We start from the raw sequence: 25700 nt of genomic DNA on the forward strand, positions 1-25700 counted from the left end.
AGTCCAAACAGCGGATTAAAAACCATCACAATAAATCCACAGCACTCCAGTCCATCAGTTAATGTCCTGAGAAGACAAGTGTTGATAAAAAAAAACTAATTCAACATTAAGACATTTTTGTTTTTGGCCAAAATACGAGTCCATAATCTGTAATAACTCTTCCTCCAAAAAGTCCATCTTCATATTTTAAAACCTTTTTGGACTCTCATTCTGATGGCACCCATTCACTTTAAGCCATAAGTAGAAGAGGCTCTAGTCACAAACAGAGCAACCACTGGAAACACCTTATGACAGCACATACTTCATAATTCAACATTAAAATATGGCACCAGAAGGATATTTCTCACGTGGGTCATGCTATAGCTTTTCAGTTATTGCAAAATGTTGAGATTCAGTTCAAATGAAAGCAAGGGTTTCTACACAAAACTATTAGTAAAACAAATGTTCCTCCCTCAAACAGCCAGGTTATGTCCTAAAGTTTCATAACACCCATCAGATTCTCAAATTGTATTTATTACTTAAATAAAATATACGAAATATATATTCGAAAAGACAAATATTTCCCATTAAAAACCCAAAGATGTGAAAAGCTGTCTGAGACTGCGGTCATGTCTTTCTGAAGAAGGAGTCCAGCGTGCCGCGGTTTCCCTGCACTCGCGCTCTCTTGGCCTGCGGGCCGCTCCGAGTCTTCGCCTGGCTCTTCCCACGGGACGACTGCACCGGCCCATCGCTGGACGCCGAGGAGAAGGACCTCTGCAAGTCCAGAGCCAGATGATAGTCCGTGTGCTCAGGCATTTCCCAGACCAACACCTTCTGTCCACAGCGCTCGCACACGTGAAGATCCTCAGCGAGCGACTCGACTGCAGCCGCGGCGCTCCGGTCCTCAGGCAGAGCGGACAGCTGGAGCGTCTTCTCCAGACCCTTTCTGTGGAAGAAAGAGGAGATGCCAGGGGCTTTCTGAGGACTGAGACTGGGTGAACCATGTTCATCTTTATGAGCTTCCTCCCCTTGCTGTTTCTTCTTCTCAGCAGCCTTCTCAAACAGAGACTGAATGGCCCCCGGCCGCTTGGGGCTCGGCTCTGTTTTGGAGGTTTGTGTAGAGGCTAAACGCGATTGTGTTGAAGGTGCGTCACTGGACAGGAAGCCTGCTATTCCTCCGGATGAGGACGAGGGAACATCGCTGAACTTACTGGCCGACAGATGAAGACAAGTCAAAGCAGGAGACCTAAGAGAGAAACATAATCAGCCTTACAGAAATAGCTCACTCGACTGGGGGTGGCTGATAAAACGATACCAAATTGAATTGCGATAAAATCCATGTCAATGATAGACTAACTCTTGAATGTTCTGCAACTCATTTAACTAGACAATTTTTTTTGTGACATATTCAATCTTGAGATGGAAAACTTAATTTAGGGGAAAATAAACCTAATTTCATTACACCCACAGTTCCTACAGCGCTGCCTGTTTAGCCCCGCCCACAGTTCCTACAGCGCTGTCTGTTTAGCCCCGCCCACAGTTCTACAGCGCTGTCTGTTTAGCCCCGCCCACAGATCCTACAGCGCTGCCTGTTTAGCCCCGCCCACAGATCCTACAGCGCTGTCTGTTTAGCCCCGCCCACAGTTCCTACAGCGCTGTCTGTTTAGCCCCGCCCACAGTTCCTACAGTGATGCCTGTTTAGCCCCGCCCACAGTTCCTACAGCGCTGCCTGTTTAGCCCCACCCACAGTTCTACAGCGCTGCCTGTTTAGCCCCGCCCACAGTTCCTACAGCTCTGCCTGTTTAGCCCCGCACACAGATTCGTGCATGTAATTTTTACGAGGGGGGCAAACGCACAGGTTTACGCAGAAACCAAACGATAAAGATTCAAGACTCCAAAGACAAGATGCTGTTTATTGTCAGACAGTGTTTGCATTGCCTTTGTTGTGATCCCAACATTAGGAAAGAGTGGATTAACTATTTTCTGAACTTTATAGTTCCAGACTGCGGTAGTAAGAACTCTGTCCTTTATTTACTTCATTTTACCACAGATTTGTTTACAAACTAGGTATATTTTGATGCAGGATTTTCAGAAACACTGAAACCGTTTTTAAACTGAAATCTTGATAACATTACAAGTGGACCTCAGAGAACAGTAGAAAATAAAAACAGGTGCAGTTCATGATCCCTTTAAAGATAATTTTTATGTAAATGTAAAAGGAAAAGGCAAAATAAAGACGTTAATGGGGTCATATGATGTTACTAAAAAGTACATTATTTGGTGTATTTGGTGTAATGCAATGTGTTTATGTGGTTAAAGGTTAAAAAAAAAAAACATTATTTTCCACATACTGTACATTATTGTTGCTCCTCTATGCCTAGCCTGAAGTGCTCTGATTGGCCAGCTATCCAAACTGTTATGCCTTGTGTCCCATTACAAACGAGGCATTTGTTGCATCCAGTGGGGACATAATTACTGATTATATTGACTTATACTGTGGGGTTTTTTTTTCTGCGCTGCATTGCGTATTGCACCGGGTAAACATAAAACTGTGTGCATTTGTGATCGGAGAAACAACAAGCATTACTCACACTTGATCAAAATTCACGTTTGAATCATCAGTGGCAAATTCTTTAAATATGTAAACATACTTACAGACTGGGAGTCAGAAGCGCCAGACTGTCCTTGCAAAGTTAGCTACTCTCCCAGGAAACAGTGCTCCATAAAATGTGTTGCACACATCTGAATATTTGGGTTGAACTGTTCTGGAACAGTGCTGTTAATACAACTTATCCACTGATTTCTAGCTGTGTCCTCTTTTGGAAGACCAAACAAAGTAGTTTCACTTTCACAAGGCCACAACATGGCAGCGACAGCAACAATACTACAGCAGAATAAAAGTTACACCTTCTTTCTTTGCGTGAACATCTGGGCGACATTATGCAAATCTTGTGGGTGTGGGGGTGTGGAGATGTGGGGGTGTGTTTAAACATTAGGGCTGTATATTGCCAATAATCTGGAGATACAATATGTATCACGATACTGGGGTTGCAGTACATAGCGATACTGTCAGGAAGGCGATATATTGGGTTATTTCTTATTTTAGGAATAGTATATATTGGAAAGCGGTCATATGCACCATATGCAAACCTTAGCAAAAAAAATAATAATTTAACCAGAACACAGTGGGATCTGCATTTGCAATAATCAGTCCTTTAAACATTCAATGTTATTGAACCACTTTTTGTGCCTTATGAGTAAGGTTAAAGGGGGGAAAATTGCAGGAGTGCTTGCAGGATCCTTTAGTTAAATGTATAGTAGCGCCCACATTACGGCTTTGTACACAGAAACTTGAACTGGGACAAATCTTTCACCCTCCATTACTAGCTGCGAACTACATTAATGCTAACATCAGTGGCTTGCTCTATTGCTAGCACTTCCTGTCACTCAGGATGTGTTCAGAGACTGCCATCTAGTGGTCGGGAAATAAACTGAAAACAAAACAACGGCCATGAATCTTTTTTAAATTTTTATATCGATATTACGTTTTTGATAATCGATACAGTATCGGTAAACAAAATATTGCGATACATGTATCGATAATTTCTTACACCCCTATTAAACAAGGCATTTTAGGAGGGCGAATATCTCTTCAGGTTACTTTAGGAATATCATCTGTTCACGAACAGCTTGTAACACACCAAAGAGAAAGGAAAACTGGAAATTTAATCATATGACCCCTTTAATATTTGGATCTAGATCAGTGTCTAGTTCATTATGATCACTCACCACGCCTCCTGGTGGCTTCCTGCGGTGTTGAGGCTCTTGATGATGGCCAGGCTGTCTGAGGTCATCTTCACAGCATCGTAGCGAACAAGAGCACAGCAGCGAGAGAAACTCTGTCCTCCAGCCTGCCTGATGCCCACCGTCAGCTGTTTGGCCAGCCGCCCGTTCTGAAGACAAAACAACACATATGAAGAGGAGAAACATACTAGTGATGTCCAGTTCACCAAACCTCCACGTTTCACATCGTTATTGCTGTGATACAGCAGGTAAAATAAGTACAGAACACATCACCATTTTTCCAAGTAAATATATTTCTAAAGATGCGGTTGACATGACATTTTCACCAGATGTCGATAACAACTCAAGTAATCCATAGATAAAAAAAGAAAAGAAAACAAATAAGTTCAGAAATTAGGTTGTGTGTAATATGGTTACAATTACATTATGTGATTATATAAACAAACGGGAGATTCGGTCATTTGAACCAGTTCACTGAAACAAACTGTGGCTCAGTCACTCAGAATGATGTATTTGTTACTTCACTGATAACAGACTCACCATCTCTCGGTCTTTGTCGAGTCGCTCCTGTAACTCGAGGGACAGCTGATGAAGCCAGTGCTGCACCTGAACGAGAGAGCGGTTACACCAGAGTCACACCAGGCTCAAATCTGACGTGGACTAGGGCTGAAAAACAGCTCAACAACTGCACCGAATCTTTTACTGAAATTGGTCAATATTCACATTTAAAAGGCATCATTTCAGTTGGGGGAAAAACTTTGGGCTTCTCTCCTGAGACCACATCGAACAGAATATTACTAACGCACGTTTCTTCAAAACAATACAATAGCAGGACTATCTTTGAAAAAAGTGCATAAGGTTTAAAGAAAATAAAATACATAAATATTAAATTGCTTAAACTATGCATACATGATGATGTTTCGTATTTGATTAATACAAACAACAGAAATCCAATCACAAAAGACTACTTTTTTCATTGAAAAACTGCCATAAAGTGAAATGAAATGTTTTTTACAAGTTGAACCTTCATTAATTTTACATGTTTTCTAAACACTAGTCTCTCTTGTGAGACGCGAGTGCAACAGTGATAGACGTCCCTCTAGAAAATGTGATAAATATGTGTTCTGCGTGAACGGCTTGGTTTCAGTTTTGAAGTAAACATCATCTTCTCTGCCTTGAAGTTCTCTTTATCTGCAGTATTTTGAGTGAACACCGTAGCAGTGCCGCATCCAGTGGATTCAACTTGATAGACGACAAAAAGCATTCAAATTAGTGGTCGACCGATATTGGTTTTTTCAATGTCGATACCAATATCTTGGAAAGCCGGGGGATGATAGCAGATATAATGTTTGTTTTTTTTTTGTTTTTTTTTTTTGGGGGGGGGGGGGGGGGGGGTTATCATTAATACTTAAGAAATGTTAAATAATTTGACAATAAATAAAAAAAATAAAAAAAGTCAAATAAACACTTTAGATGACAAAGTATTTTCACATATAAATAATTAATCAAAATATAATTAAAAAGGAAGTAACAACAAGGCACTCCGAATCATATTTTCAAACAAAGCAAGGATTATACTAATTTTACACACAGAGAAAATGACATTAATATGACAGTGGGCAACTGCATAAAGAGCACAGCATAATTTGAAATTACGAGTTTAAAGAGCTCAATTCACACAGACCGACCGTCACATAGACAACACGTGATCATGTTGGATACACACTTCACAAGATCTCACCGCTGGATAAGACTAAGTTTGCCAGGTTTGTAAAATTAAATGTTCAATAGTCATTCTAATATATTCTTTAATTATATAAATGCATATTTGCTTAATGCTGACGGCAAACGAGAAAGTATTATAATGTTTGCCTTTTTATTACTAATAATATAAAAGCAATCATTATAATACTTTCTGTACACATTGATTCCTTGTCCTTGACTTCTATCAGCGTTAAACAGAACGGTTAAAGATGACGATGGCTCTCAGCACAGTCAAAATATAAGTCCCACCTCAAACAAATCGGCCAAACAGAACTTAACGGGTGATGCCGATTTTTGAAAAATGCCAAATATCGGCCGATATATCGGTCGACCACTATTAAAATGCAATGAACACTACGTAATCGCATCTCACTGATCAAGCTGCCTGACGCACGCTTAAATTTGAAAGCAACATTTTTGCATTCAAATGTGGATTTTTATCTGAAATTCAGTGAATATATATTTTTTGACAGCCCTACCACGTACCTGCTGCTGTGTAGCCAAACAGGTTTTTCCTGGGAAGTTCTTGCTGCAGCCGATGGATTTGGGAAGCTGTCGAGGCTTCACGGGCTCGAACTCGATCCCTCGGCACAAATCATACAGCCACGACCTGAGGAACAGACGAAATGAGCAGCTCCACCTAACAGAACTTCCCAAGACCTTTTAGGATTGTACTGATTTTTAGGAGTTTTTCAGGTCTGAATCTTTCTCAGGGAGGTTTCTCTGCTTCTCACCCGGTCTTCTCTCCGAAGTGCTGCTCCAGCTGGGTCTTGCTGAACTGAGTGAGGTCTCCCATGTTTTCCACTCGCAGAGTCTCCATGATGGACGTCCCCAGCTTCCCGCCCAGATTACGACTGAAGAGCATCCACACATGCATTTAAAACAGTTATGGGACACTATGAGTATCAAGTGTAATGTCATAGTACAAGTGATCTACTTACATTTTACTGATGGCAAGAGTGCTAAAGAGTTCTGGAACGGATCCCAGAGGCAAAACTGTTTGGCGATTAGGCTTGTTTAAGCCACATGCTAGTTTGGCTAACACCTATGGGGAAAAAAAACACAATTTTGATTGACCTTACTTGTGTTGAAGATGCCCTGCTCAGATTCATGTGAGGATCTGATTCATGTTAAATCCAGCGACAGTTCACTAAACAAGAACACAGACCATGAATTGGAGAAATTCGTCACTGATGCATTCTGGGACACATTAGTGTTTCCCTGTTGTCATACGTGTTTATAGCACTAGCACTAAACCATTTCGACAATTATTTGTAAACAATGTGTCACATAACGTCACATTTATCTCTGAAAAGACATTCTACGAAGAAAAGAACATTCTAAAAAAAGTAGCATTTTGGTAAATATGTATTACATTCATATTCCTCAAACTTTTAACCAGTTGAATGTATCTTTGAATAAACCTCTCATGAAAAGAAGTTATAACAGTCACGGTTTGCATGTTTATATTTCAATATGTAGTAAGACATAGTTATATAATTACATATATTTTGCTCAATTTAAATGTTTGTTATACAACTGTTTTTGAGTGTTGATTATTATATCTAATACCAATTGGATTCGAACATTTGCCCGTGATGTTCATTTTAACCTTTAATATATTGTATTAATGTACTAAATGAACTAGTGTATTTTGGACGGAAGATTTTTTGGGATATTTTGTACCTGACATATATCCATGAAACGATATAGCACCTGAGGTTTGAATCCAGTCAAAGGTTTGAAGTCTGTGTCCTAGCTACTGAACAGATCATGATCTGAATGAAGCGTGAACACCAGGAGTAACCCGTGTCAATGCTAGACGAAGCAGACCTTGTTGTGTGAGACGCCGGCGGAGCAACGGAATCCGGTGTGTTCCTCCACAGCGGCCCTCATCTCCTCCACGATCAGAGCGCCGACGGTCAGATGCAGCTCCGCACTCGAGGGCAGATCGCTGGACGACAGATGCTCCAGCCACTGCTGCAGACCTCGGAGCCGCGTCTCCTCTGCACACACCAACACAAGCATCAGCTTCTACACAGCCGATATCTTACAGAGCAGGGGGGCTGTATATACCAGGTTTATTTATTCTAATTAACATTTAAGAAACTTGAAATAATTAAAAAACTACAAATGTGTAAACATACTGTGGATTAGTGTTGTCACGATACCAAAATTATTGTTTTGATACCGATACCAAAGTCAAGAATTACGATCTCGATGCTTTTTCGATACTTTTTCTGAAAAGGGAAAATATGTGAGCTGCCTCTTGTAAGTCTCTTATAGATCTGGATCGTGGTCATTCTTTGAAGTATCGATACTAATAAATGTAGGAATCGTAACGTTTTTAATTTCCGAGAATCGCAACACTTTTGAAGTATCGGTGCACCGTGCAACCATACTCTTGATTCTGTAATCCTATTACAGTATTTTTTGCAAATAAAGAAATATTTAAAATTCAAACTCCAAGCAGCGTTTAAAGTGCCCTCGCACCAAGGCTCACCGCTTTAGGGAAACAGCGAGAGGAGAGCAATGTGCATTTAAAGCTGCAGTAGGTAACTTTTGTAAAAAAATATTTTTTACATATTTGTTAAACCTGTCATTATGTCCTGACAGTAGAATATGAGACAGATAATCTGTGAAAAAATCAAGCTCCTCTGGCTCCTCCCAGTGTCCTATTGCCATTTGCAGAAATACATCGGTCCCGTTAAGAAACAACCAATCAGAGCTGTGGTCCGTGACTTACTTTGTGTTCAAAATTTACTGAATGTTTATATAATAAGCAAGTACACCATGAATCCATTTTCCAAACCGTGTTTTTAGCTTGTACTGAATCACTAGGGTGCACCTATAATAAATGTTTATATTCAGACTAGGGATGTCAAATTTCGATTATTTCCATGATCGATCGTCGTTTAAATTAACGATCAATTAATCGATTAATCGTTAACCATAATACTGCAAAATGCGTCTATTGTAGGCACGCAGTCAGCGGTATGACAGGATGTGCAAAAGCCACACACACACACACAAAACGCTTTCTCACTTGAATTAAAGAGGTTTTAGTCTGAATAAAATGCTAGTAGCAGGATTATAAAATGAACAGATGCGATTATGATCATTTGATAAAATGAAGAGAGCGCGCCATACTTTTGAGGTCATTTTACTTTGTTGACAGTTTCCAATCCCGCACGGAGAACGCTGAACGCGCCTCTTTAAATGGTTTTGTGGTGCTCGTTGTTGTATTTTAAAGCACAATTGCAATGTTTTCAACTGACATTATTGTATAAAATTATCCGAAATGTGGAGCGCGTGTGACTGCGCTGCACATTAAGTGAACTACATCGGCGCTGCTGCACCAAAACACAGTTGCTCACATTAATTTGATCCTGCTGGATTCTGTCCAAGAAAATGTCAGATTTTTAAAAATCCGGCATACAGCGCATTAGATCGTGACAGTGCATGCGTGCAGTCGAGGATGAGCGAGCGCGGCTTTGGCTAGATTTATTTGGAGGTTATTGCTCATGTCTCATTCGGCACAAATCGAAATGTTTCCATATTCGCAATGTATTTGAATGTTAAACTATTACTTATAATGTAAACTAGGCTTGTACTTAACACGCATTCGCATATAGACGGAAAAGATGATCCTCTTCATATGAGCAAAAACGCTCCCACACTTCTGTTTTAAATCCGTTAATCTTAATTAGCCTATTTAAGTCGGATATATTTCGCATAGCCGATTTAAAAAAAAAAAAAAAAAACATGAAAACAAATTGTTATTTTTATTCTGGCCCTATTACTTAGTAGGCTATACATTTTCCTTAAAGCATCCCATTTTGTCCCAGGGCTTAGAACCTGTGCCCTAGTCAGGTCCATGCAGAAACTTGTGAACGATGCTCGGCGTCACCGTTTAGTGACAGCAGTGATAGCTCTGGGAATGTGTCGGTCACAGCGCCTATAAATCGCTGTTTTGAATCCAGCAATTATTTATTTAGAAATTATAAGATCTGATTATGACAAGTGTGGTATAAAAGCTTTGTTTATTAGAGGAATAATAGGTTAACTGGAAAATGTTACATCGCGACCATGCTTTTGGACCCCATAGTCTTCATTTACGCGGCTTTGTTCTGGTTTGCCGGTTGGTCACGAATTTCCACAAATTCAGTAGGCTATATTTAGGCATTGTTTCTTTTCCTAAATCTTCATAGTCTAACCCTCTAATTTCCCAGGTTTATTTTATTATCTTTCGCTTTTAATAACTGTTTTCGCATCTCTTACTGTGGTAAACATGGGAAGGGAAATTAAAGATTTCATGAATTAAGAATTCGTTCCATTTATTAATTTGTTCCCTTATTTCACTTAAATCATGGGTTATTTAGGGAACAAAAAATTAATGAAACATGGACAATTGCCACATTAATAATTCGTAGGAATGAATTAACAAGTTGTAGGAATGAATAGACTACCTGTCCTGTCACTGTGTCCCGCAGCCCTGCAAAGCGCACGATATAAAACAGTTATCTGATGAAATGATTAGTAACTACATTTCTATTGCATTTAATGTTGAAGAACTTTTATGTTGTTTCTATTTTAATGTACTTTAAAGTTTAAATCACATTAAAAGCTTAATTTGTACATTGTGAATGAATGATGATGCTTTTATATATCGTCACCGTCACTCACAGCCGCTCGCACGTGTTGAGTGCGCATGAGCCGCACGCAGCCCAACATTGAATCGGTTAACCGACCATCGATAACCTTAATCGATTGCATCTCTTATCGACAATTAATCGATCATCGATTAATCGTTGACATCCCTAATTCAGACTATTTTAGATTGCTTCGGCGGAGTAACCCAGTACCTTTGTGATTCTTCATAGACATAAACAGAGAGAAGTAGTTCCGGCTACGATGTTCTTCAGCAAGACGCAAGCAGTTCTGTTTATTAACCGCTAGAGCGTCAAAAGTTACCTACCGCAGCTTTAAAGTGGTAAATACAGGAGGAATATGTCAAAGTCATAACTATAACTGATTATTGGCATGTTGATGGACTCTGATCAAACATATGAACGTTAGTGCAGACTGAACATGGTATTTTTGAGTTAGTATAAAACATGATGCAGGACAGGACTCTTACCAAACATGTTAAGTTTGGGGCAAATCAGACACTGTATGGCTAAGTTACAACAACTTTCAGTTTTATGGCAAAACACTGAAGTTTGTCAAGCTGCCTAAACATGGTGTTGATCAGTTTAGATATCTAGGAGGAGTTAGTTTAATTACAACGCTTGAAAATGGCACAAAACGTAAAAAACTCAAAATACTCAAACAGATTTCGCACATGTATGTGAAACACAGCTCAAGGGGCACTTCGTTGAAATTTTAAAGGTGGCGCTACAGAGTGATTTTGCCTCACCCACTAATGAAACTCACATCACGTGTCAGTTTTCGATAATTCTGGTGTGTGTGCAAAGATTCGTGAGCACTTGAACACGTTTAGGCCCTCAATAATGTGACTCATTTTTTTCAGAAGAAAAATTCCAATAGTTGGTTAATAATGGTTGATCCGAGCCCTAAATATATCTAAATAATAAAAAATAAATACACTGTAACCAACAGGGGAATATTTTTGTTTTTGTTTTAAAGGCGGCGGCTGTTGGCACTAAAAGTGTAAATGGCTACAGATTTTATTTACACTGTTAAAACTGTACTTACTGCAAATAGTAGCACTTATCTGCACCTCAGTATTTTTTGTGCATTGCAAAACAGTATACAATATTAACATATGGAGTTTAAATTGTAATTTTAATTCAAATTATTAAATGAATCCCACCTTATTGGGAAAATAAAGACCTCCCTAAACCTATCCTAACCCTACCCGATGCTTTACTTTCAGCTTTTTGATTATATTCTTCATTTTCATTTAAAAGAAATGCTTTTCTGATGCGATTTTAAATTTTAAAATAATTCACCAAAAGGCGGTTTTCGACCCCAAGTGGATCGCGTCAAAATGAATACGTCACACGGTTTACCATCGACAGCACTCTGTTGGTTGTCTTTTGCAGTGTTTAGTGTAAATAGATTCAGTCATGAAGGCGGTCTGTGCGCACTTAGTGTAAATAGACACCCCATTTTGTAAATGTCAAGGTAGCACTGGTTTTGCATACAGCACACAGTGGAAATGACATGGACATGACAGTGGGCAAATGGATAAAGCACAGCATAGTCTGAAATGAGGAGTTTAAAGTTTGTCGAGGGCTCTAATGCTTGCTGCCTTTTCCAATGAAAGTAACAAGTGACCTGAAGTGATTTAAGCACACCTTTATCTGTCCCCGCAGGCTCGCTCCATCCGCTGCTGCTGGTTTGTGGGAAGCCCTGGACGTAGGTGCTCCTCAGCTGCTGCGGCGTGATGTCCTGGACGCTCATGTGCTTCAGTTTGTCCTGCACACTGGCCGTGAGGTCCATGTATGCCTCATCGATGCTGGCCCTCTCTACGACAGCGAAGCGGGACATCACCTCGATCACCTCCACACTGGCCTCTCTGTAACTGAAGCACAGCCCAAACACACTCAACCAAAACACATGATATTATGTTTCATCACCAGGTTTGGAGAAATGTAGCATTGCAACAGTGTCTCATCAACAGATGCTCTGCAGTGAATGGGTGCCGTCAGAACGAGAGCTGATAAAAACATCACAATAATCCACAGCACTCCAGTCCATCAGTGAACATCTAAACTGAAACAAATCCATCTCACTTCTGTTTAAAATCAGAAGCCATAGCACTCTCAAACCAAAATCCACCCACATGTTTGTTTGTTTGTTTATTAATTTGTATGCAGAGCTCTCTCCTGATTCAGACAAGACAATTATTTAACTGAAGAAAGCATTGTTATGGACATGATGGATTTGTTTCATCTTTTGTCTTCTTCAGATGTTAACTGATGGACTGGAGTGCTGTGGATTTAATGTGATGCTCCCATCAGCTGTTTGAACTATCATTCTGACGGCACCCATTCACTGCAGACAGAGACAGTGACCGAGTGACACATTTCTCCAAATCTGATGAAGAAACAAACTAAATATATATCTCAGATGTTGATTTTTGAGTGAACTCTTCCATTAAAGAGAGATGATCTGAATACACCTCGTCTATAAAAGACAAAGATGTCTGCTGGAGGTGATGAATGCATGAACTCAACATGAATAAAAACATAACTTCACATGTATCTTAACAAGAAAGGTGCACTTACGGGGTGAGATCAGCCTTCCCATGAGCCTCTCTGACTCGGGCCACCTGTAGGTCAGGACACAGCTTCCTGGCATCATCTGCCCACATGTTCCTGGTGACCCCGTGACCCCTGGCCTCGTAACTCACTGCGATGATGCTGACAACACAACACAAACACAACACACACACCTCTGCGGTTTAACAAGAGACTTCAGGACACACACCCGCTCGGTTTAATAAAGGAACCCGGATCATGACTGTTTTCTTGACATTTAAGCACAACATTAACATTCCATTGGTTGTATTTAAAGGGCAACCACTGGAAACATATATATTTGTGTAAGTATGTCTAAACGAGAGAGCAGAAGTGCGGTCTCACCCTCCGCCTCTCCAGGTCTTGTACTGCGCCACCACGCAGGGTTTGTTCTTGAGCTCGGGGTTGATTCTCTGCTCCACCTGCACATAGAAGCAGTCCATGTCCACCAGCGCGACCACTCTCTCCTTCCCCAGATCCATCACACACACACAGTCTTCAACACAAACACTCGATAACTCAACGTAACCGCGGGCTCCACGCGCTCTTCTTCTGCTCGTCGAGTACCGCGCGCTGACTCTGAGTCTGTGCACTGCCCTCTAGTGGACTTCAGCACAATAACCAAGACCTTGCTTCCTACTTTGTTTTGTTTAATTTTGTTACTAGTTTAATTATTATTGTATCTCTGTATGTTTTATAATATTATTGCATTATATACATGTGCATATATAATAGTTAGACCTTGTACAGGATAAAATATAAATAAAAAAACTACATATAAAATCCATGTTTGTTACAGCATTTCTTTATTATTGTTATTATTATAATTATTATGAAGCATGTATGGCTGGATAGTTCGATCAACATCAATATAATTTAATTCAGGAAATAAACCACTGACACTGCTGGGGGAAAAAAATACTGCATACTGTGGTTGAGCAACAAATCATGCAAAAACAAATGCCAAAAAAATAAGGTTTGATGACATGGTGACATTAAGGTTTCTATGGAAAACAAACCTGGGCCATTATTTTTTCTATTTTTCAGTCATTACCATTAACTAATTACACTGTTACTGTTTTATAATTGTTCATTTAATTATCTCTAACACAAAACCGTGAATTTTCTCAATGCTATATAAGATATAAACACTGCTTTAAATGTACTTGTATGCAATTTTGTCAAAAGAAAGGCAGACTGCCACATGCAGTGCCTCATTTGGATGTGTTTGAAGTCTTGGAGCTTGACTTCCCTACGTTTCTCCTACAAATGGGCCTTGAGCTTGTTTGGAGGTTCTAGCAGGGGAGCGCAGCTACTTCTATACCAACGGTGGTCCGCGGGGCTCGTCCTCTTCCACCGAGCGCGGGGCTTCGGGAGGGACACACGTGGAGCGGTGAGGGAGGAAAGGGGACACCCGCCTAGCCAGCCAGATCAGCCGAATCAACCCTAGCGATCAATGGGGTGACAGATGTCGCAGCCAGATCGCCCTCACATCCGAAAACTAATGCTCGTTCACGAGGACTATATACCTCGGAGCCAAACGGTGCTTCTCTTTGACGGTGAGTTCACATTCACGTACTGGTTCTACGCGTTCGCTGTACTTACTCGCTCGAATACAGATTTAAGAAATACAAAACCAATACGAATTGTGTATTAATTCGTTTAACATAGTATTTTATAATGTAAACAGTTGGTATTTCCCACAATGCTTTGCAGTCATGCGCAGCACTGCCATTGGCGCATGTATTGGTGACGTTAACCGAACGCCACCATTACAAAACGTTATTTAACTTACGCGATCAAATATTTGTTTGAAACACGACACGAATACGAATTGTGTATTAATCACTGATCTCTCTCTCTCTATATATGTATTATAATGTAATGTAATATGTTCTATATTATAGATCAGTGGTATTAATTAATTTATACTCTTTTAAAACTTAAACCGTTGGAATTTCCCACAATGCTTTGCTGCCATGTAAACTAAAAGGTAAATTTGCATGGACAGATTTAACAGCAATTCTTTTACATTTTGTAAAAAAAAATTTCATTTGTTTCTCAGAGTTGTTTTTGGTTAGATTTCTACTCATTTGTCACACATTATAATATGCCCAGCTTTCAACTTTTTTTCAAAATATTATTATTATTATTATTTATTATTCCATGTTTGTACTTTTTTTCTTTTTCATTGTAATTTTATATTATTTTCCCATTGTTTTCACCTCCGGGCGACTGTAAGATATTGAATGTGAAGTGATAAAAAAAAGTGCAACTGGACCAAGATTTCTTTTTTTTTTTTTTTTTTTTTTTTTTGTTGGAGTGGCAAATTATATTTACGAGTCTATTTTGACGAGTCAATATTATTACTTGACTAGTCAGAGTGATGCTTGATCATAGAGTAATAAAACGGCTTACGATACTCATCGTTACAGCATATCATCATGACTTGGCAATTTTTTTTATCTAAATTACATTGACTCTGCACACGTGCAATTTTACTGTTTTGATTTTCATTTTCATCATTCACTCAGCTGAAGCTCGTCTGAAAAGCTCGAGCTGTTTAAAACTGATCAATGAAACAGTGTAATGATGTGTTAATGAACACCTCGAGTCGGGATTATTATTGATAATCAGCAAGGTTTCTTGCTTTGGTTTTTCGGAGCAGGCGGAAATCGCAGACTTGAGTCTCACTGGGACAGGGGTCATTTATCTCAGGCCCAGTCTGCATTACACTTTATTACGAGTTACGTAACACCTGAAAACATAAAACGCCCTGCTGCACACTCTGTCTTTCACAGCAAGAACACGTTTGAAAGGTGGTGAAGATGTCTGAGAAGGTCGTGCTGCATTACTTCAATGGCAGAGGGAAGATGGAGTCGGTGCGATGGCTGCTGGCTGCAGCTGGAGTCCAGGTTTGTGGCGTGTATGGCAAGCCGTTTCAACATATGGCATGAAGTCTGGAAGAGTTATACGCGGCGATGCAATTCAATGGGATTTACATGCAACTTATTTATAAAGATGTTTAATTGCAAATAGTATGCATGATAACTTACCACTGTTACTTTAGGAATTAAATGTGTACATCATAATGTTATCTCGAGATAAATGAGTTTTAATTTATGTGTGGTCTTTACAGTTTGAAGAAGTTTTTCTGACCAAAAAGGAGCAGTATGACAAACTGCTGAATGGTAATATTAAATATTCAGCAACTTCCTCGTTTCTTATTGCTTTATAGTCCTTTATAATAATACAAATAATCACATTTTTAATTGTAGATGGAGACCTGATGTTTCAGCAGGTGCCTTTGGTTGAAATCGACGGGATGCAGCTTGTGCAGTCAAAAGCCATCTTGAACTACATCGCTGGAAAATACAATCTATATGGAAAAGACCTTAAAGAACGGGCAATGTAAGTGTCATCTTTTTATGAAAAGTGTTATGAGGCCGTGTGGCCTTGCTCCTAAGCGAATCTAACTGAATGCGTGTGTTTTTGAAGGATCGACATGTATTCAGAGGGAATCGGTGATCTCATGGATTTGCTTACCATGTATCCTTTCACACCAGCTGAAAACAAACCGCAACTGCTCAGTAATATAGAGCAAAAGGCCAAAGACCGCTTTCTTCCCGTGTTTGAAAAGGTACAGACAGTGACTCTTTAAAAGCAACACTATTCATTCTCCCAGTTTCAGGCATGATTATCCACGCTTTGTGTTTTTAGGCTCTTGCAAACTCTCAGTTCCTTGTGGGAAAACAGTTGAGCCGTGCTGACGTTCACCTTCTTGAAGTCACTCTGATGCTGCAGGAGAAACTCCCTACAATACTTTCAAGCTTTCCTAAAATCCAGGTGCTTCACAGTTCCTCACACAGACACCCAACCCCAAAATACCCCAATCAAACCATTTCTTTCAACATACTGTATGATGTAATAGAGTTAGTTTATTACAATAGCATCCTTAAATATTGGCAAATTAAAAAAAACAACAACAGCAATGATTGAGTCAAGAGTCACTGGCCATACAGATGAGTGTATTTGATGATTCAATTAAATAAAACTGTGCTGGTGGTCAGATATACAGTGATAGAGAGTAGTCTGGTCTGGTTTAGTGAAGCAGAGAGTTCAGACCACGATTCAAAGCGATGTGATCCCAAACAAGCGGTACTCTTTGCTTTGCTGCTGTATTACCTGTACATTGTGATTTTGAATCTTGTATAACGTTTCGTTTGTTTCGCAGGCTTTTCAGGAGAAAATAAAGGCCTTACCAACAATCAGCAAGTTCCTCCAGCCTGGCAGCGCTAGAAAACCTCCACCTGATGAAGCGTATGTGAAAACCGTGAAGGAGGTGTTGAGCCACCTTTTCAAATAGCACGCTCATGGCTTTACACTGATTTGAGTTCATTAACAGATTAACAAATAATTTACAGACCAAACTCCATTATTGTTACGAGATTGAAGCTGAGACAGATTTATTACATACAAGAGTCAATTTGGTGATATAAAGTGGTCGTGCTGATGCAAGCTGTCCAGGAGATGTTAGTGAGAAAGGTTCTAGTGTACTCCGTCCCCGAGCTCTTAGAAGATCAAAAGTCGCAGAACCATGAGGAGGCTGAAAACAAGACAGACCATCAGAATACCAGCTCTCGGTGCTTTGCCACATTTGTGAATTACCATGTGTTTGCTCCAGTAATAACACTGATGCTTCTTTCTATGAATAGCTTTATTGGAGCAGATCAATAAAATGATTTAATATAACCCTCCTTGTGTTGATGTCGTGAAAAGCAATCTGTGAAAACATGACTGAAACATTTTTGACTAGACTTCTTGTATCAGACATGGCTCTGCTTGGCTATTTGGGGGAGATGATGTTCGTCTAATTTTGATAAAGATATCGCCCCCAATAAATGATCCCAGAGCAAAAACATAAACACTGAACATCACCAGGGCTGAGAAACGCTTTAGCTCTGTTAGTCTGAACACCGCTTTATAAATCTTAATACATGCAAGAATTTCAAAATTTTACAGCTGTGATTGTTTGAGCGACAGGTTTCCCAGATTTCCTGAATCTCATTCCCATCACAACAGTCAGAACACTGGCAGTGACTAGAGTGAAAAGGGTCATGAAAAAGTATGTTTTTACGTTTGAAGCTGATTATGCTGTATTTCTAAAGGATTTGACTTGTACTGTATACATAGAGAGGTCCAGCAATCATGTGGATCATGTGATATTCTATATGCTCCATATGCAGACACACTTCCAAAGAAGAGTCCGGCAATCAATGACACCACACTTCCTGTAGAAGCCAGGAATTCTATTAAATATCTCCACCAGTCCCTTCAAATAAAGTACAGCGATGTTATGGGATGAATATAGATTGCAGACATAGTACATCAAAGCATTTAAATATTATGATTTAGCGATTATATGACCATGGTAGCATGTTGGAAAATACAGCAATAGCATAGTAATTCTTTTGCTATTCAATACAAATGTGAAATGTACATGCTCTGCATAAATAAATATCATAAATAAAGGACCAGAAAAATATGTATAACCTTTCCAGATGTGTAAGCTGCCCATGCTGATAACTTCAAACTCTTTGCAATTTTTCTCTGAGAAACTCCTTTCTGATATTGCTCCACTATTTTTCGCCGCAGCATTGGGGGAATTGGTGATCCTCTGCATATCTTGACTTCTGAGAGACACTGTAACTGTGTTACTTTTTATACCTAATCATGTTGCCTGTTGACCTAATAAGTTGTAAATTGGTCCTCCAGCTGTTCCTTATATGTACATTTAACTTTCTGGCCTCTTATAGAGGTCGGGATCGTTGCGTCAGGTCGCAATGCATTGTGGGAATCGCGGTACAGAAGTAGATGTACTGTATAGTAGGCATTAGGTAACGTTGGTCATTTGGTCATTAATTTTGACTATTTTTGGAAAATGGTTCAGTATTGCTGTATTGTGAACTGCTGTAATCGGTTTCATGATCGACAGGGCAAACGCCTTGTGAATCATATTAGTTTTCAACATTTTCCTACTTGGAAAAAAAACACAAGGTGTCTGAAATCACCAAGAGGCGTCAGATGGCTTGGGTCGCCGCTGTACGGAGGGAAACCATCACCTTCGATAATATTATAATACATAGTTATGGTGAGACATGTTGTGTATGGTCTCTCTCTCTCTCTCTCTCTCTCTCTCTCATACACACACACAAACTCAGACACAGACACATTACGCTTTCTCCAGTTTTTGGCCAGTAAGGAAGTCAGTTTAGTGTCTGTATTTTTTGTTTAAACATTTTCTTTTGACCCAATCCTGAACTTACTTAGCTTTTTGATATTTTTGTGCTGACTGTATTTAACAAATTTGAACAACTTGTTTAAAAAAAATAAAAATAAAAAAACTGGAAAGAACTTCAAAATAGGAAGTTATGCGTGTTGTTTTGGTGAATGGTGGGTTGTGTCTGAGGTGAATGTTCGTCAATATTATACCAGATTACAGAACTACCGGATGAAAACAGTGGATTTTTGCAAGTATGATAGGTGAGTAATTACTCCTGAAGTGTAACAAACCCGCATAGACAAGCTTCATAGCTCGCAGAATCTGAGAAGTGTGTGTGTGTGTTACCACTGATGCTTGGTTAATGTTAACATTTCATTAGTGAGAATGATTGTTTTCTCCACGTTTAATTTGCAGATCCATTTGTGTTCTGCAGGTGAGCCTCCAGTGACTTTACATTTTTTAATTGATCGGAGGTGTAAGCGCTCACTCCACAGACCCAGTAGGAGAAATTATCAGGGAAACATTCATGTGTTTATAGGGATCGATTCCGCCTACAACCTCTTTTTTTTTATAAGTAGTATTGTTTGGCTTCATTATTAAGTTTGTCCGTATACAAACCTGCTTTGCGATGCCTCTAAAATGGCCGCCGTTACCCACAATGCACCATTCCATAACGTCTACGTCTGAGCTCTATTTCTAGCAACTTTTTTTGGAATGTGTAGCTTTCATGAAATTCAAAATGAGCCAATATTTGGCAAGACATTTCAAAATGTCTGACTTTCAACATTTGATATGTTATCTATATTCTATTGTGAATAAAATGAGATTTGTAAATTATTCCATTCCTTTTCTACTTACAATTTGTACAGTGTCGCAACTCTTTTGGAATCGGGTTTGTATTTTGATAGAATTGTACAGGATATTTTTGTGTGAGTTGGATTTATGTTTTAAGTAATGAATAGGAAAGAATTTCACCAATGTCTACTGCAATCTACCTTCTTAGACCAATTATTTTTCACGTACACCAATGAATGCCATATTTGCAACCGATCAGATATACAGTTTTAAGGGGTGGGAAGTAGGGATGGGCGTTTTCCGCAAATATCACATTTGAATGTTTGAGCTCACAAAAAAATGAATATTCGATATATTCGATATGCTGCCCCCCAATGGACGAATCCGGAACTACCTGGAAAGTTCATGAACTTGCTGGTGCTGATGACACATAGTATAAAGCTGAGAGACTCCCAGAACTGGAGTCAAATCTAAAAGCCTTACGACGCCACCAGAGAGACAACTCGACTGAGGAGCAAAACTAAAAGCCATTGAAAATGTTGAGCCTGCATGGATTCCAGCCTTCCCTCAGCTCATTCATGGGAATGGACTGGCCAATGCGCAGTCTCTGGCCGGAGATCACATCTCTTTACAGACACGGAGAGGAACTGCAGGAGCTGAAGAGAAGCCTGGAGCAGCTGGGGAAATTTCAGGATAAGTTCCTTGAGGAGATCCAACTGATGCCACCCGCACAGGAGATCTACCCAGTGGCCTGCACAATGGAGAAAGAAGGAAGCGGCTTTGCTTTGACGCTGGACACTAAAGACTTTTCCCCAGAAGAACTGTCAGTCAGACAGGTGGGCAGGAAGCTGCATGTCAGCGGAAAGAGTGAGAAGAAGCAGGAGGATGGGAAGGGCTCGTACTCTTTCAGAACCCAAGAGTTCAGGCGGGTGTTTGATCTTCCTCAAGGAGTGAATCCTGAGGCGGTGACCTGCTCCATGGCTGATGGAAAGCTCTATATACAGGCACCAGTAAATCAGCCGTCAGATGCCGCTGAGAGGATGCTGCCCATTGACTGTCAAACTGTGAAGACAACGCAGCCAGAGACAGCCGACACCAGCACCACCCAGACGACACTCAACAATCCTGAAAGCACTGAGCACAGAGTACAACCCTCTGCTGGACAATCTTAAATAATGATGTTTTGTTTTATTTAAAAACATTGTGTTGTACTTAATTGTTTTCTAGTCTTTAAGTAATACAAATGAACAAAAAGATGGATTTTTTATATTGAATATATACATGGAATTAAATAAAATAAGAACAGCAAAAAATGACATTTTCCATTTTTTTTTTGTTAATTCTCTAAATTGTAATGAAATATTGTAGAATAAAATCTCCAGAATTCTTCTTCTTCTTCTTCAAAAAAAAAAAAAAAAAAAAAGAGTAAAAACTGACTTGAAACAAGTATAAGAGCTACAAAGACAATTTACAAATGTCACCATAAAATGTTCATGAACTTGCTAACATTTGGAAGATAGGAAAAATTATCAAACACCAGCAGCTCTGAGGCCAGTTGCATAAACATAGCCACTTTATTAAGACTGTCTTACATTTACATTTGCATGTCGTCTTTTAGCAGACGCTTTTATTCAAAGTGACTTACTGTACAGATGAGTACAACAGAAGCAATCAAAACCGACAAAAAGCAATGATACATGTAAGTTTATGACAAGTCTTGGTTATTCTTACAAAGTACACATAGCAAAGATTTATTTATTTTTTAAAAAAGGAAAAGAAAACAAGTCAAAAGAATATCCTGTCTTGGCAAGTTTGAAGTTGACGTTGATGTTTCTTCATCCAGCAAGAAATGTCTGTTAGACATGCTGAGATGTGAGCAGCTGTCGTCAGGTCATTAGGATGGAAATCAGCATAGCAGTGATATGAAAAGCCATGTTTCTGAGTGACAGAACCTCATGATGTCATGTAGACAGAGAAGAGAAGTAGTCAGAGAACTGAGCCCTGAGGGACCCCAGTAGCTATAACTAGTCTTACGAACTAGTTTGACCAACTAGCAGTTAGCCAAGGGCTCAGTCTGTCTTTTCAGATTCAAATGAGACCAATTTACTTTTTTTGTAACTGATTTTAAAAGAAAAAAGAATAAATTCCGCACACTATCTGCACTTGCAGATGTTTCAAAATTAAAATGTATGTTGGTCATCTTCCAAACTGAGATTGTGACTGGTGAGGCATCATCAGTTCTCTCTATGCTGCCCCCCAATGGATGAATCCGGAACTACCTGGAAAGTTCATGAACTTGCTGGTGCTGATGACACACAGTATAAAGCTGAGAGACTCCCAGAACTGGAGTCAAATCTAAAAGCCTTTCGACGCCACCAGAGAGACAACTCGACTGAGGAGCAAAACTAAAAGCCATTGAAAATGTTGAGCCTGCATGGATTCCAGCCTTCCCTCAGCTCATTCATGGGAATGGACTGGCCAGTGCGCAGTCTCTGGCCGGAGATCACATCTCTTTACAGACATGGAAAAGAACTGCAGGAGCTGAAGAGACGCCTAGAGCAGCTGGGGAAATTTCAGGATAAGATCCTTGAGGAGATCCAGCTGATGCCACCCTCACAGGAGATCTACCCAGTGGCCTGCACAATGGAGAAAGAGGGAAGCGGCTTTGCTTTGACGCTGGACACTAAAGACTTTTCCCCAGAAGAACTCTCAGTCAGACAGGTGGGCAGGAAGCTGCATGTCAGCGGAAAGAGTGAGAAGAAGCAGGAGGATGGGAAGGGCTCGTACTCTTTCAGAACCCAAGAGTTCAGGCGGGTGTTTGATCTTCCTCAAGGAGTGAATCCTGAGGCGGTGACCTGCTCCATGGCTGATGGAAAGCTCTATATACAGGCACCAGTAAATCAGCCATCAGATGCCGCTGAGAGGATGCTGCCCATTGACTGTCAAACTGTGAAGACAACGCAGCCGGAGACAGCCGACACCAGCACCACCCAGACGACACTCAACAATCCTGAAAGCACTGAGCACAGAGTACAACCCTCTGCTGGACAATCTTAAATAATGATGTTTTGTTTTATTTAAAAACATTGTGTTGTACTTAATTGTTTTCTAGTCTTTAAGTAATACAAATGAACAAAAAGATGGATTTTTTATATTGAATATATACATGGAATTAAATAAAATAAGAACAGCAAAAAATGACATTTTCCATTTTTTCTGTCCTCTCTAAATTGTAATTAAGTATTGTAGAATAAAATCTCCAGAATTCTTCAAAAAAAAAAAAAAAAAAAAAAAGAGTAAAAACTGACTTGAAACAAGTATAAGAGCTACAAAGACAATTTACAAATGTCACCATAAAATGTTCATGAACTTGCTAACATTTGGAAGATAGGAAAAAATATCAAACACCAGCAGCTCTGAGGCCAGTTGCATAAACATAGCCACTTTATTAAGACTGTCTTACATTTACATTTGCATGTCGTCTTTTAGCAGACGCTTTTATTCAAAGTGACTTACTGTACAGATGAGTACAACAGAAGCAATCAAAACCGACAAAAAGCAATGATACATGTAAGTTTATGACAAGTCTTGCTTATTCTTACAAAGTACACATAGCAAAGATTTATTTATTTTTAAAAAAAGGAAAAGAAAACAAGTCAAAAGAATATCCTGTCTTGGCAAGTTTGAAGTTGACGTTGATGTTTCTTCATCCAGCAAGAAATGTCTGTTAGACATGCTGAGATGTGAGCAGCTGTCGTCAGGTCATTAGGATGGAAATCAGCATAGCAGTGATATGAAAAGCCATGTTTCTGAGTGACAGAACCTCATGATGTCATGTAGACAGAGAAGAGAAGTAGTCAGAGAACTGAGCCCTGAGGGACCCCAGTAGCTATAACTAGTCTTACGAACTAGTTTGACCAACTAGCAGTTAGCCAAGGGCTCAGTCTGTCTTTTCAGATTCAAATGAGACCAATTTACTTTTTTTGTAACTGATTTTAAAATAAAAAAGAATAAATTCCGCACACTATTTGCACTTGCAGATGTTTCAAAATTAAAATGTATGTTGGTCATCTTCCAAACTGCGATTGTGACTGGTGAGGCATCATCAGTTCTCTCTATGCTGCCCCCCAATGGATGAATCCGGAACTACCTGGAAAGTTCATGAACTTGCTGGTGCTGATGACACACAGTATAAAGCTGAGAGACTCCCAGAACTGGAGTCAAATCTAAAAGCCTTACGACGCCACCAGAGAGACAACTCGACTGAGGAGCAAAACTAAAAGCCATTGAAAATGTTGAGCCTGCATGGATTCCAGCCTTCCCTCAGCTCATTCATGGGAATGGACTGGCCAGTGCGCAGTCTCTGGCCGGAGATCACATCTCTTTACAGACACGGAGAGGAACTGCAGGAGCTGAAGAGAAGCCTGGAGCAGCTGGAGAAACTTCAGGATAAGATCCTTGAGGAGATCCAACTGATGCCACCCTCACAGGAGATCTACCCAGTGGCCTGCACAATGGAGAAAGAGGGAAGCGGCTTTGCTTTGACGCTGGACACTAAAGACTTTTCCCCAGAAGAACTGTCAGTCAGACAGGTGGGCAGGAAGCTGCATGTCAGCGGAAAGAGTGAGAAGAAGCAGGAGGATGGGAAGGGCTCGTACTCTTTCAGAACCCAAGAGTTCAGGCGGGTGTTTGATCTTCCTCAAGGAGTGAATCCTGAGGCGGTGACCTGCTCCATGGCTGATGGAAAGCTCTATATACAGGCACCAGTAAATCAGCCGTCAGATGCCGCTGAGAGGATGCTGCCCATTGACTGTCAAACTGTGAAGACAACGCAGCCGGAGACAGCCGACACCAGCACCACCCAGACGACACTCAACAATCCTGAAAGCACTGAGCACAGAGTACAACCCTCTGCTGGACAATCTTAAATAATGATGTTTTGTTTTATTTAAAAACATTGTGTTGTACTTAATTGTTTTCTAGTCTTTAAGTAATACAAATGAACAAAAAGATGGATTTTTTATATTGAATATATACATGGAATTAAATAAAATAAGAACAGCAAAAAATGACATTTTCCATTTTTTCTGTCCTCTCTAAATTGTAATTAAGTATTGTAGAATAAAATCTCCAGAATTCTTCAAAAAAAAAAAAAAAAAAAAAAAAGAGTAAAAACTGACTTGAAACAAGTATAAGAGCTACAAAGACAATTTACAAATGTCACCATAAAATGTTCATGAACTTGCTAACATTTGGAAGATAGGAAAAAATATCAAACACCAGCAGCTCTGAGGCCAGTTGCATAAACATAGCCACTTTATTAAGACTGTCTTACATTTACATTTGCATGTCGTCTTTTAGCAGACGCTTTTATTCAAAGTGACTTACTGTACAGATGAGTACAACAGAAGCAATCAAAACCGACAAAAAGCAATGATACATGTAAGTTTATGACAAGTCTTGCTTATTCTTACAAAGTACACATAGCAAAGATTTATTTATTTTTAAAAAAAGGAAAAGAAAACAAGTCAAAAGAATATCCTGTCTTGGCAAGTTTGAAGTTGACGTTGATGTTTCTTCATCCAGCAAGAAATGTCTGTTAGACATGCTGAGATGTGAGCAGCTGTCGTCAGGTCATTAGGATGGAAATCAGCATAGCAGTGATATGAAAAGCCATGTTTCTGAGTGACAGAACCTCATGATGTCATGTAGACAGAGAAGAGAAGTAGTCAGAGAACTGAGCCCTGAGGGACCCCAGTAGCTATAACTAGTCTTACGAACTAGTTTGACCAACTAGCAGTTAGCCA

The 25700-nt window shown here is 39.7% G+C and overlaps 5 protein-coding genes across 7 annotated transcripts; 4 read left to right on the plus strand and 1 right to left on the minus strand.

Annotated features, from left to right (window-relative positions):
* Positions 1–492: 492 nt before the first annotated feature.
* On the minus strand, positions 493–13401 carry polh (polymerase (DNA directed), eta). Its single transcript, XM_052571698.1, has 10 exons — positions 13161–13401; positions 12804–12938; positions 11871–12097; positions 7381–7553; positions 6489–6592; positions 6282–6401; positions 6034–6157; positions 4324–4389; positions 3769–3932; positions 493–1225 (listed from the first exon to the last, which is right to left on the minus strand). Exons 1-10 carry the CDS (start codon positions 13295–13297, stop codon positions 607–609), a joined length of 1869 nt encoding a protein of 622 aa, XP_052427658.1. The 5' UTR covers positions 13298–13401; the 3' UTR covers positions 493–606.
* Positions 13402–14161: 760 nt separating this feature from the next.
* gsta.1 (glutathione S-transferase, alpha tandem duplicate 1) lies at positions 14162–17567 on the plus strand. 3 transcript variants are annotated; one of them, XM_052571717.1, is made up of 7 exons: positions 14162–14374; positions 15617–15730; positions 15955–16006; positions 16094–16226; positions 16314–16455; positions 16536–16661; positions 17050–17567. In XM_052571717.1, exons 2-7 carry the CDS (start codon positions 15644–15646, stop codon positions 17179–17181), a joined length of 672 nt encoding a protein of 223 aa, XP_052427677.1. In that variant the 5' UTR covers positions 14162–14374; positions 15617–15643; the 3' UTR covers positions 17182–17567. The 3 variants fall into 3 exon arrangements, with proteins under 3 accessions (XP_052427677.1, XP_052427676.1, XP_052427675.1); XM_052571716.1 differs by lacking the exon at positions 14162–14374 and adding an exon at positions 14703–14808; XM_052571715.1 differs by lacking the exon at positions 14162–14374 and having other exon boundaries at positions 15387–15730.
* A 2808-nt stretch (positions 17568–20375) lies between these two features.
* Positions 20376–21226, plus strand: LOC127969698 (heat shock protein 30-like). Its single transcript, XM_052571759.1, has one exon. It carries the CDS (start codon positions 20430–20432, stop codon positions 21063–21065), a length of 636 nt encoding a protein of 211 aa, XP_052427719.1. The 5' UTR covers positions 20376–20429; the 3' UTR covers positions 21066–21226.
* Positions 21227–22260: 1034 nt separating this feature from the next.
* LOC127969680 (heat shock protein 30-like) lies at positions 22261–23089 on the plus strand. Its single transcript, XM_052571740.1, has one exon. The coding sequence runs from the start codon at positions 22315–22317 to the stop codon at positions 22948–22950; it is 636 nt and encodes a 211-aa protein (XP_052427700.1). The 5' UTR covers positions 22261–22314; the 3' UTR covers positions 22951–23089.
* Positions 23090–24121: 1032 nt separating this feature from the next.
* LOC127969692 (heat shock protein 30-like) lies at positions 24122–24960 on the plus strand. The gene has a single exon (XM_052571753.1). It carries the CDS (start codon positions 24186–24188, stop codon positions 24819–24821), a length of 636 nt encoding a protein of 211 aa, XP_052427713.1. The 5' UTR covers positions 24122–24185; the 3' UTR covers positions 24822–24960.
* Positions 24961–25700: the final 740 nt, after the last annotated feature.

Source organism: Carassius gibelio, chromosome B13 (assembly GCF_023724105.1).
Source record: "Carassius gibelio isolate Cgi1373 ecotype wild population from Czech Republic chromosome B13, carGib1.2-hapl.c, whole genome shotgun sequence".
Taxonomy (NCBI): Eukaryota; Metazoa; Chordata; class Actinopteri; order Cypriniformes; family Cyprinidae; genus Carassius; species Carassius gibelio.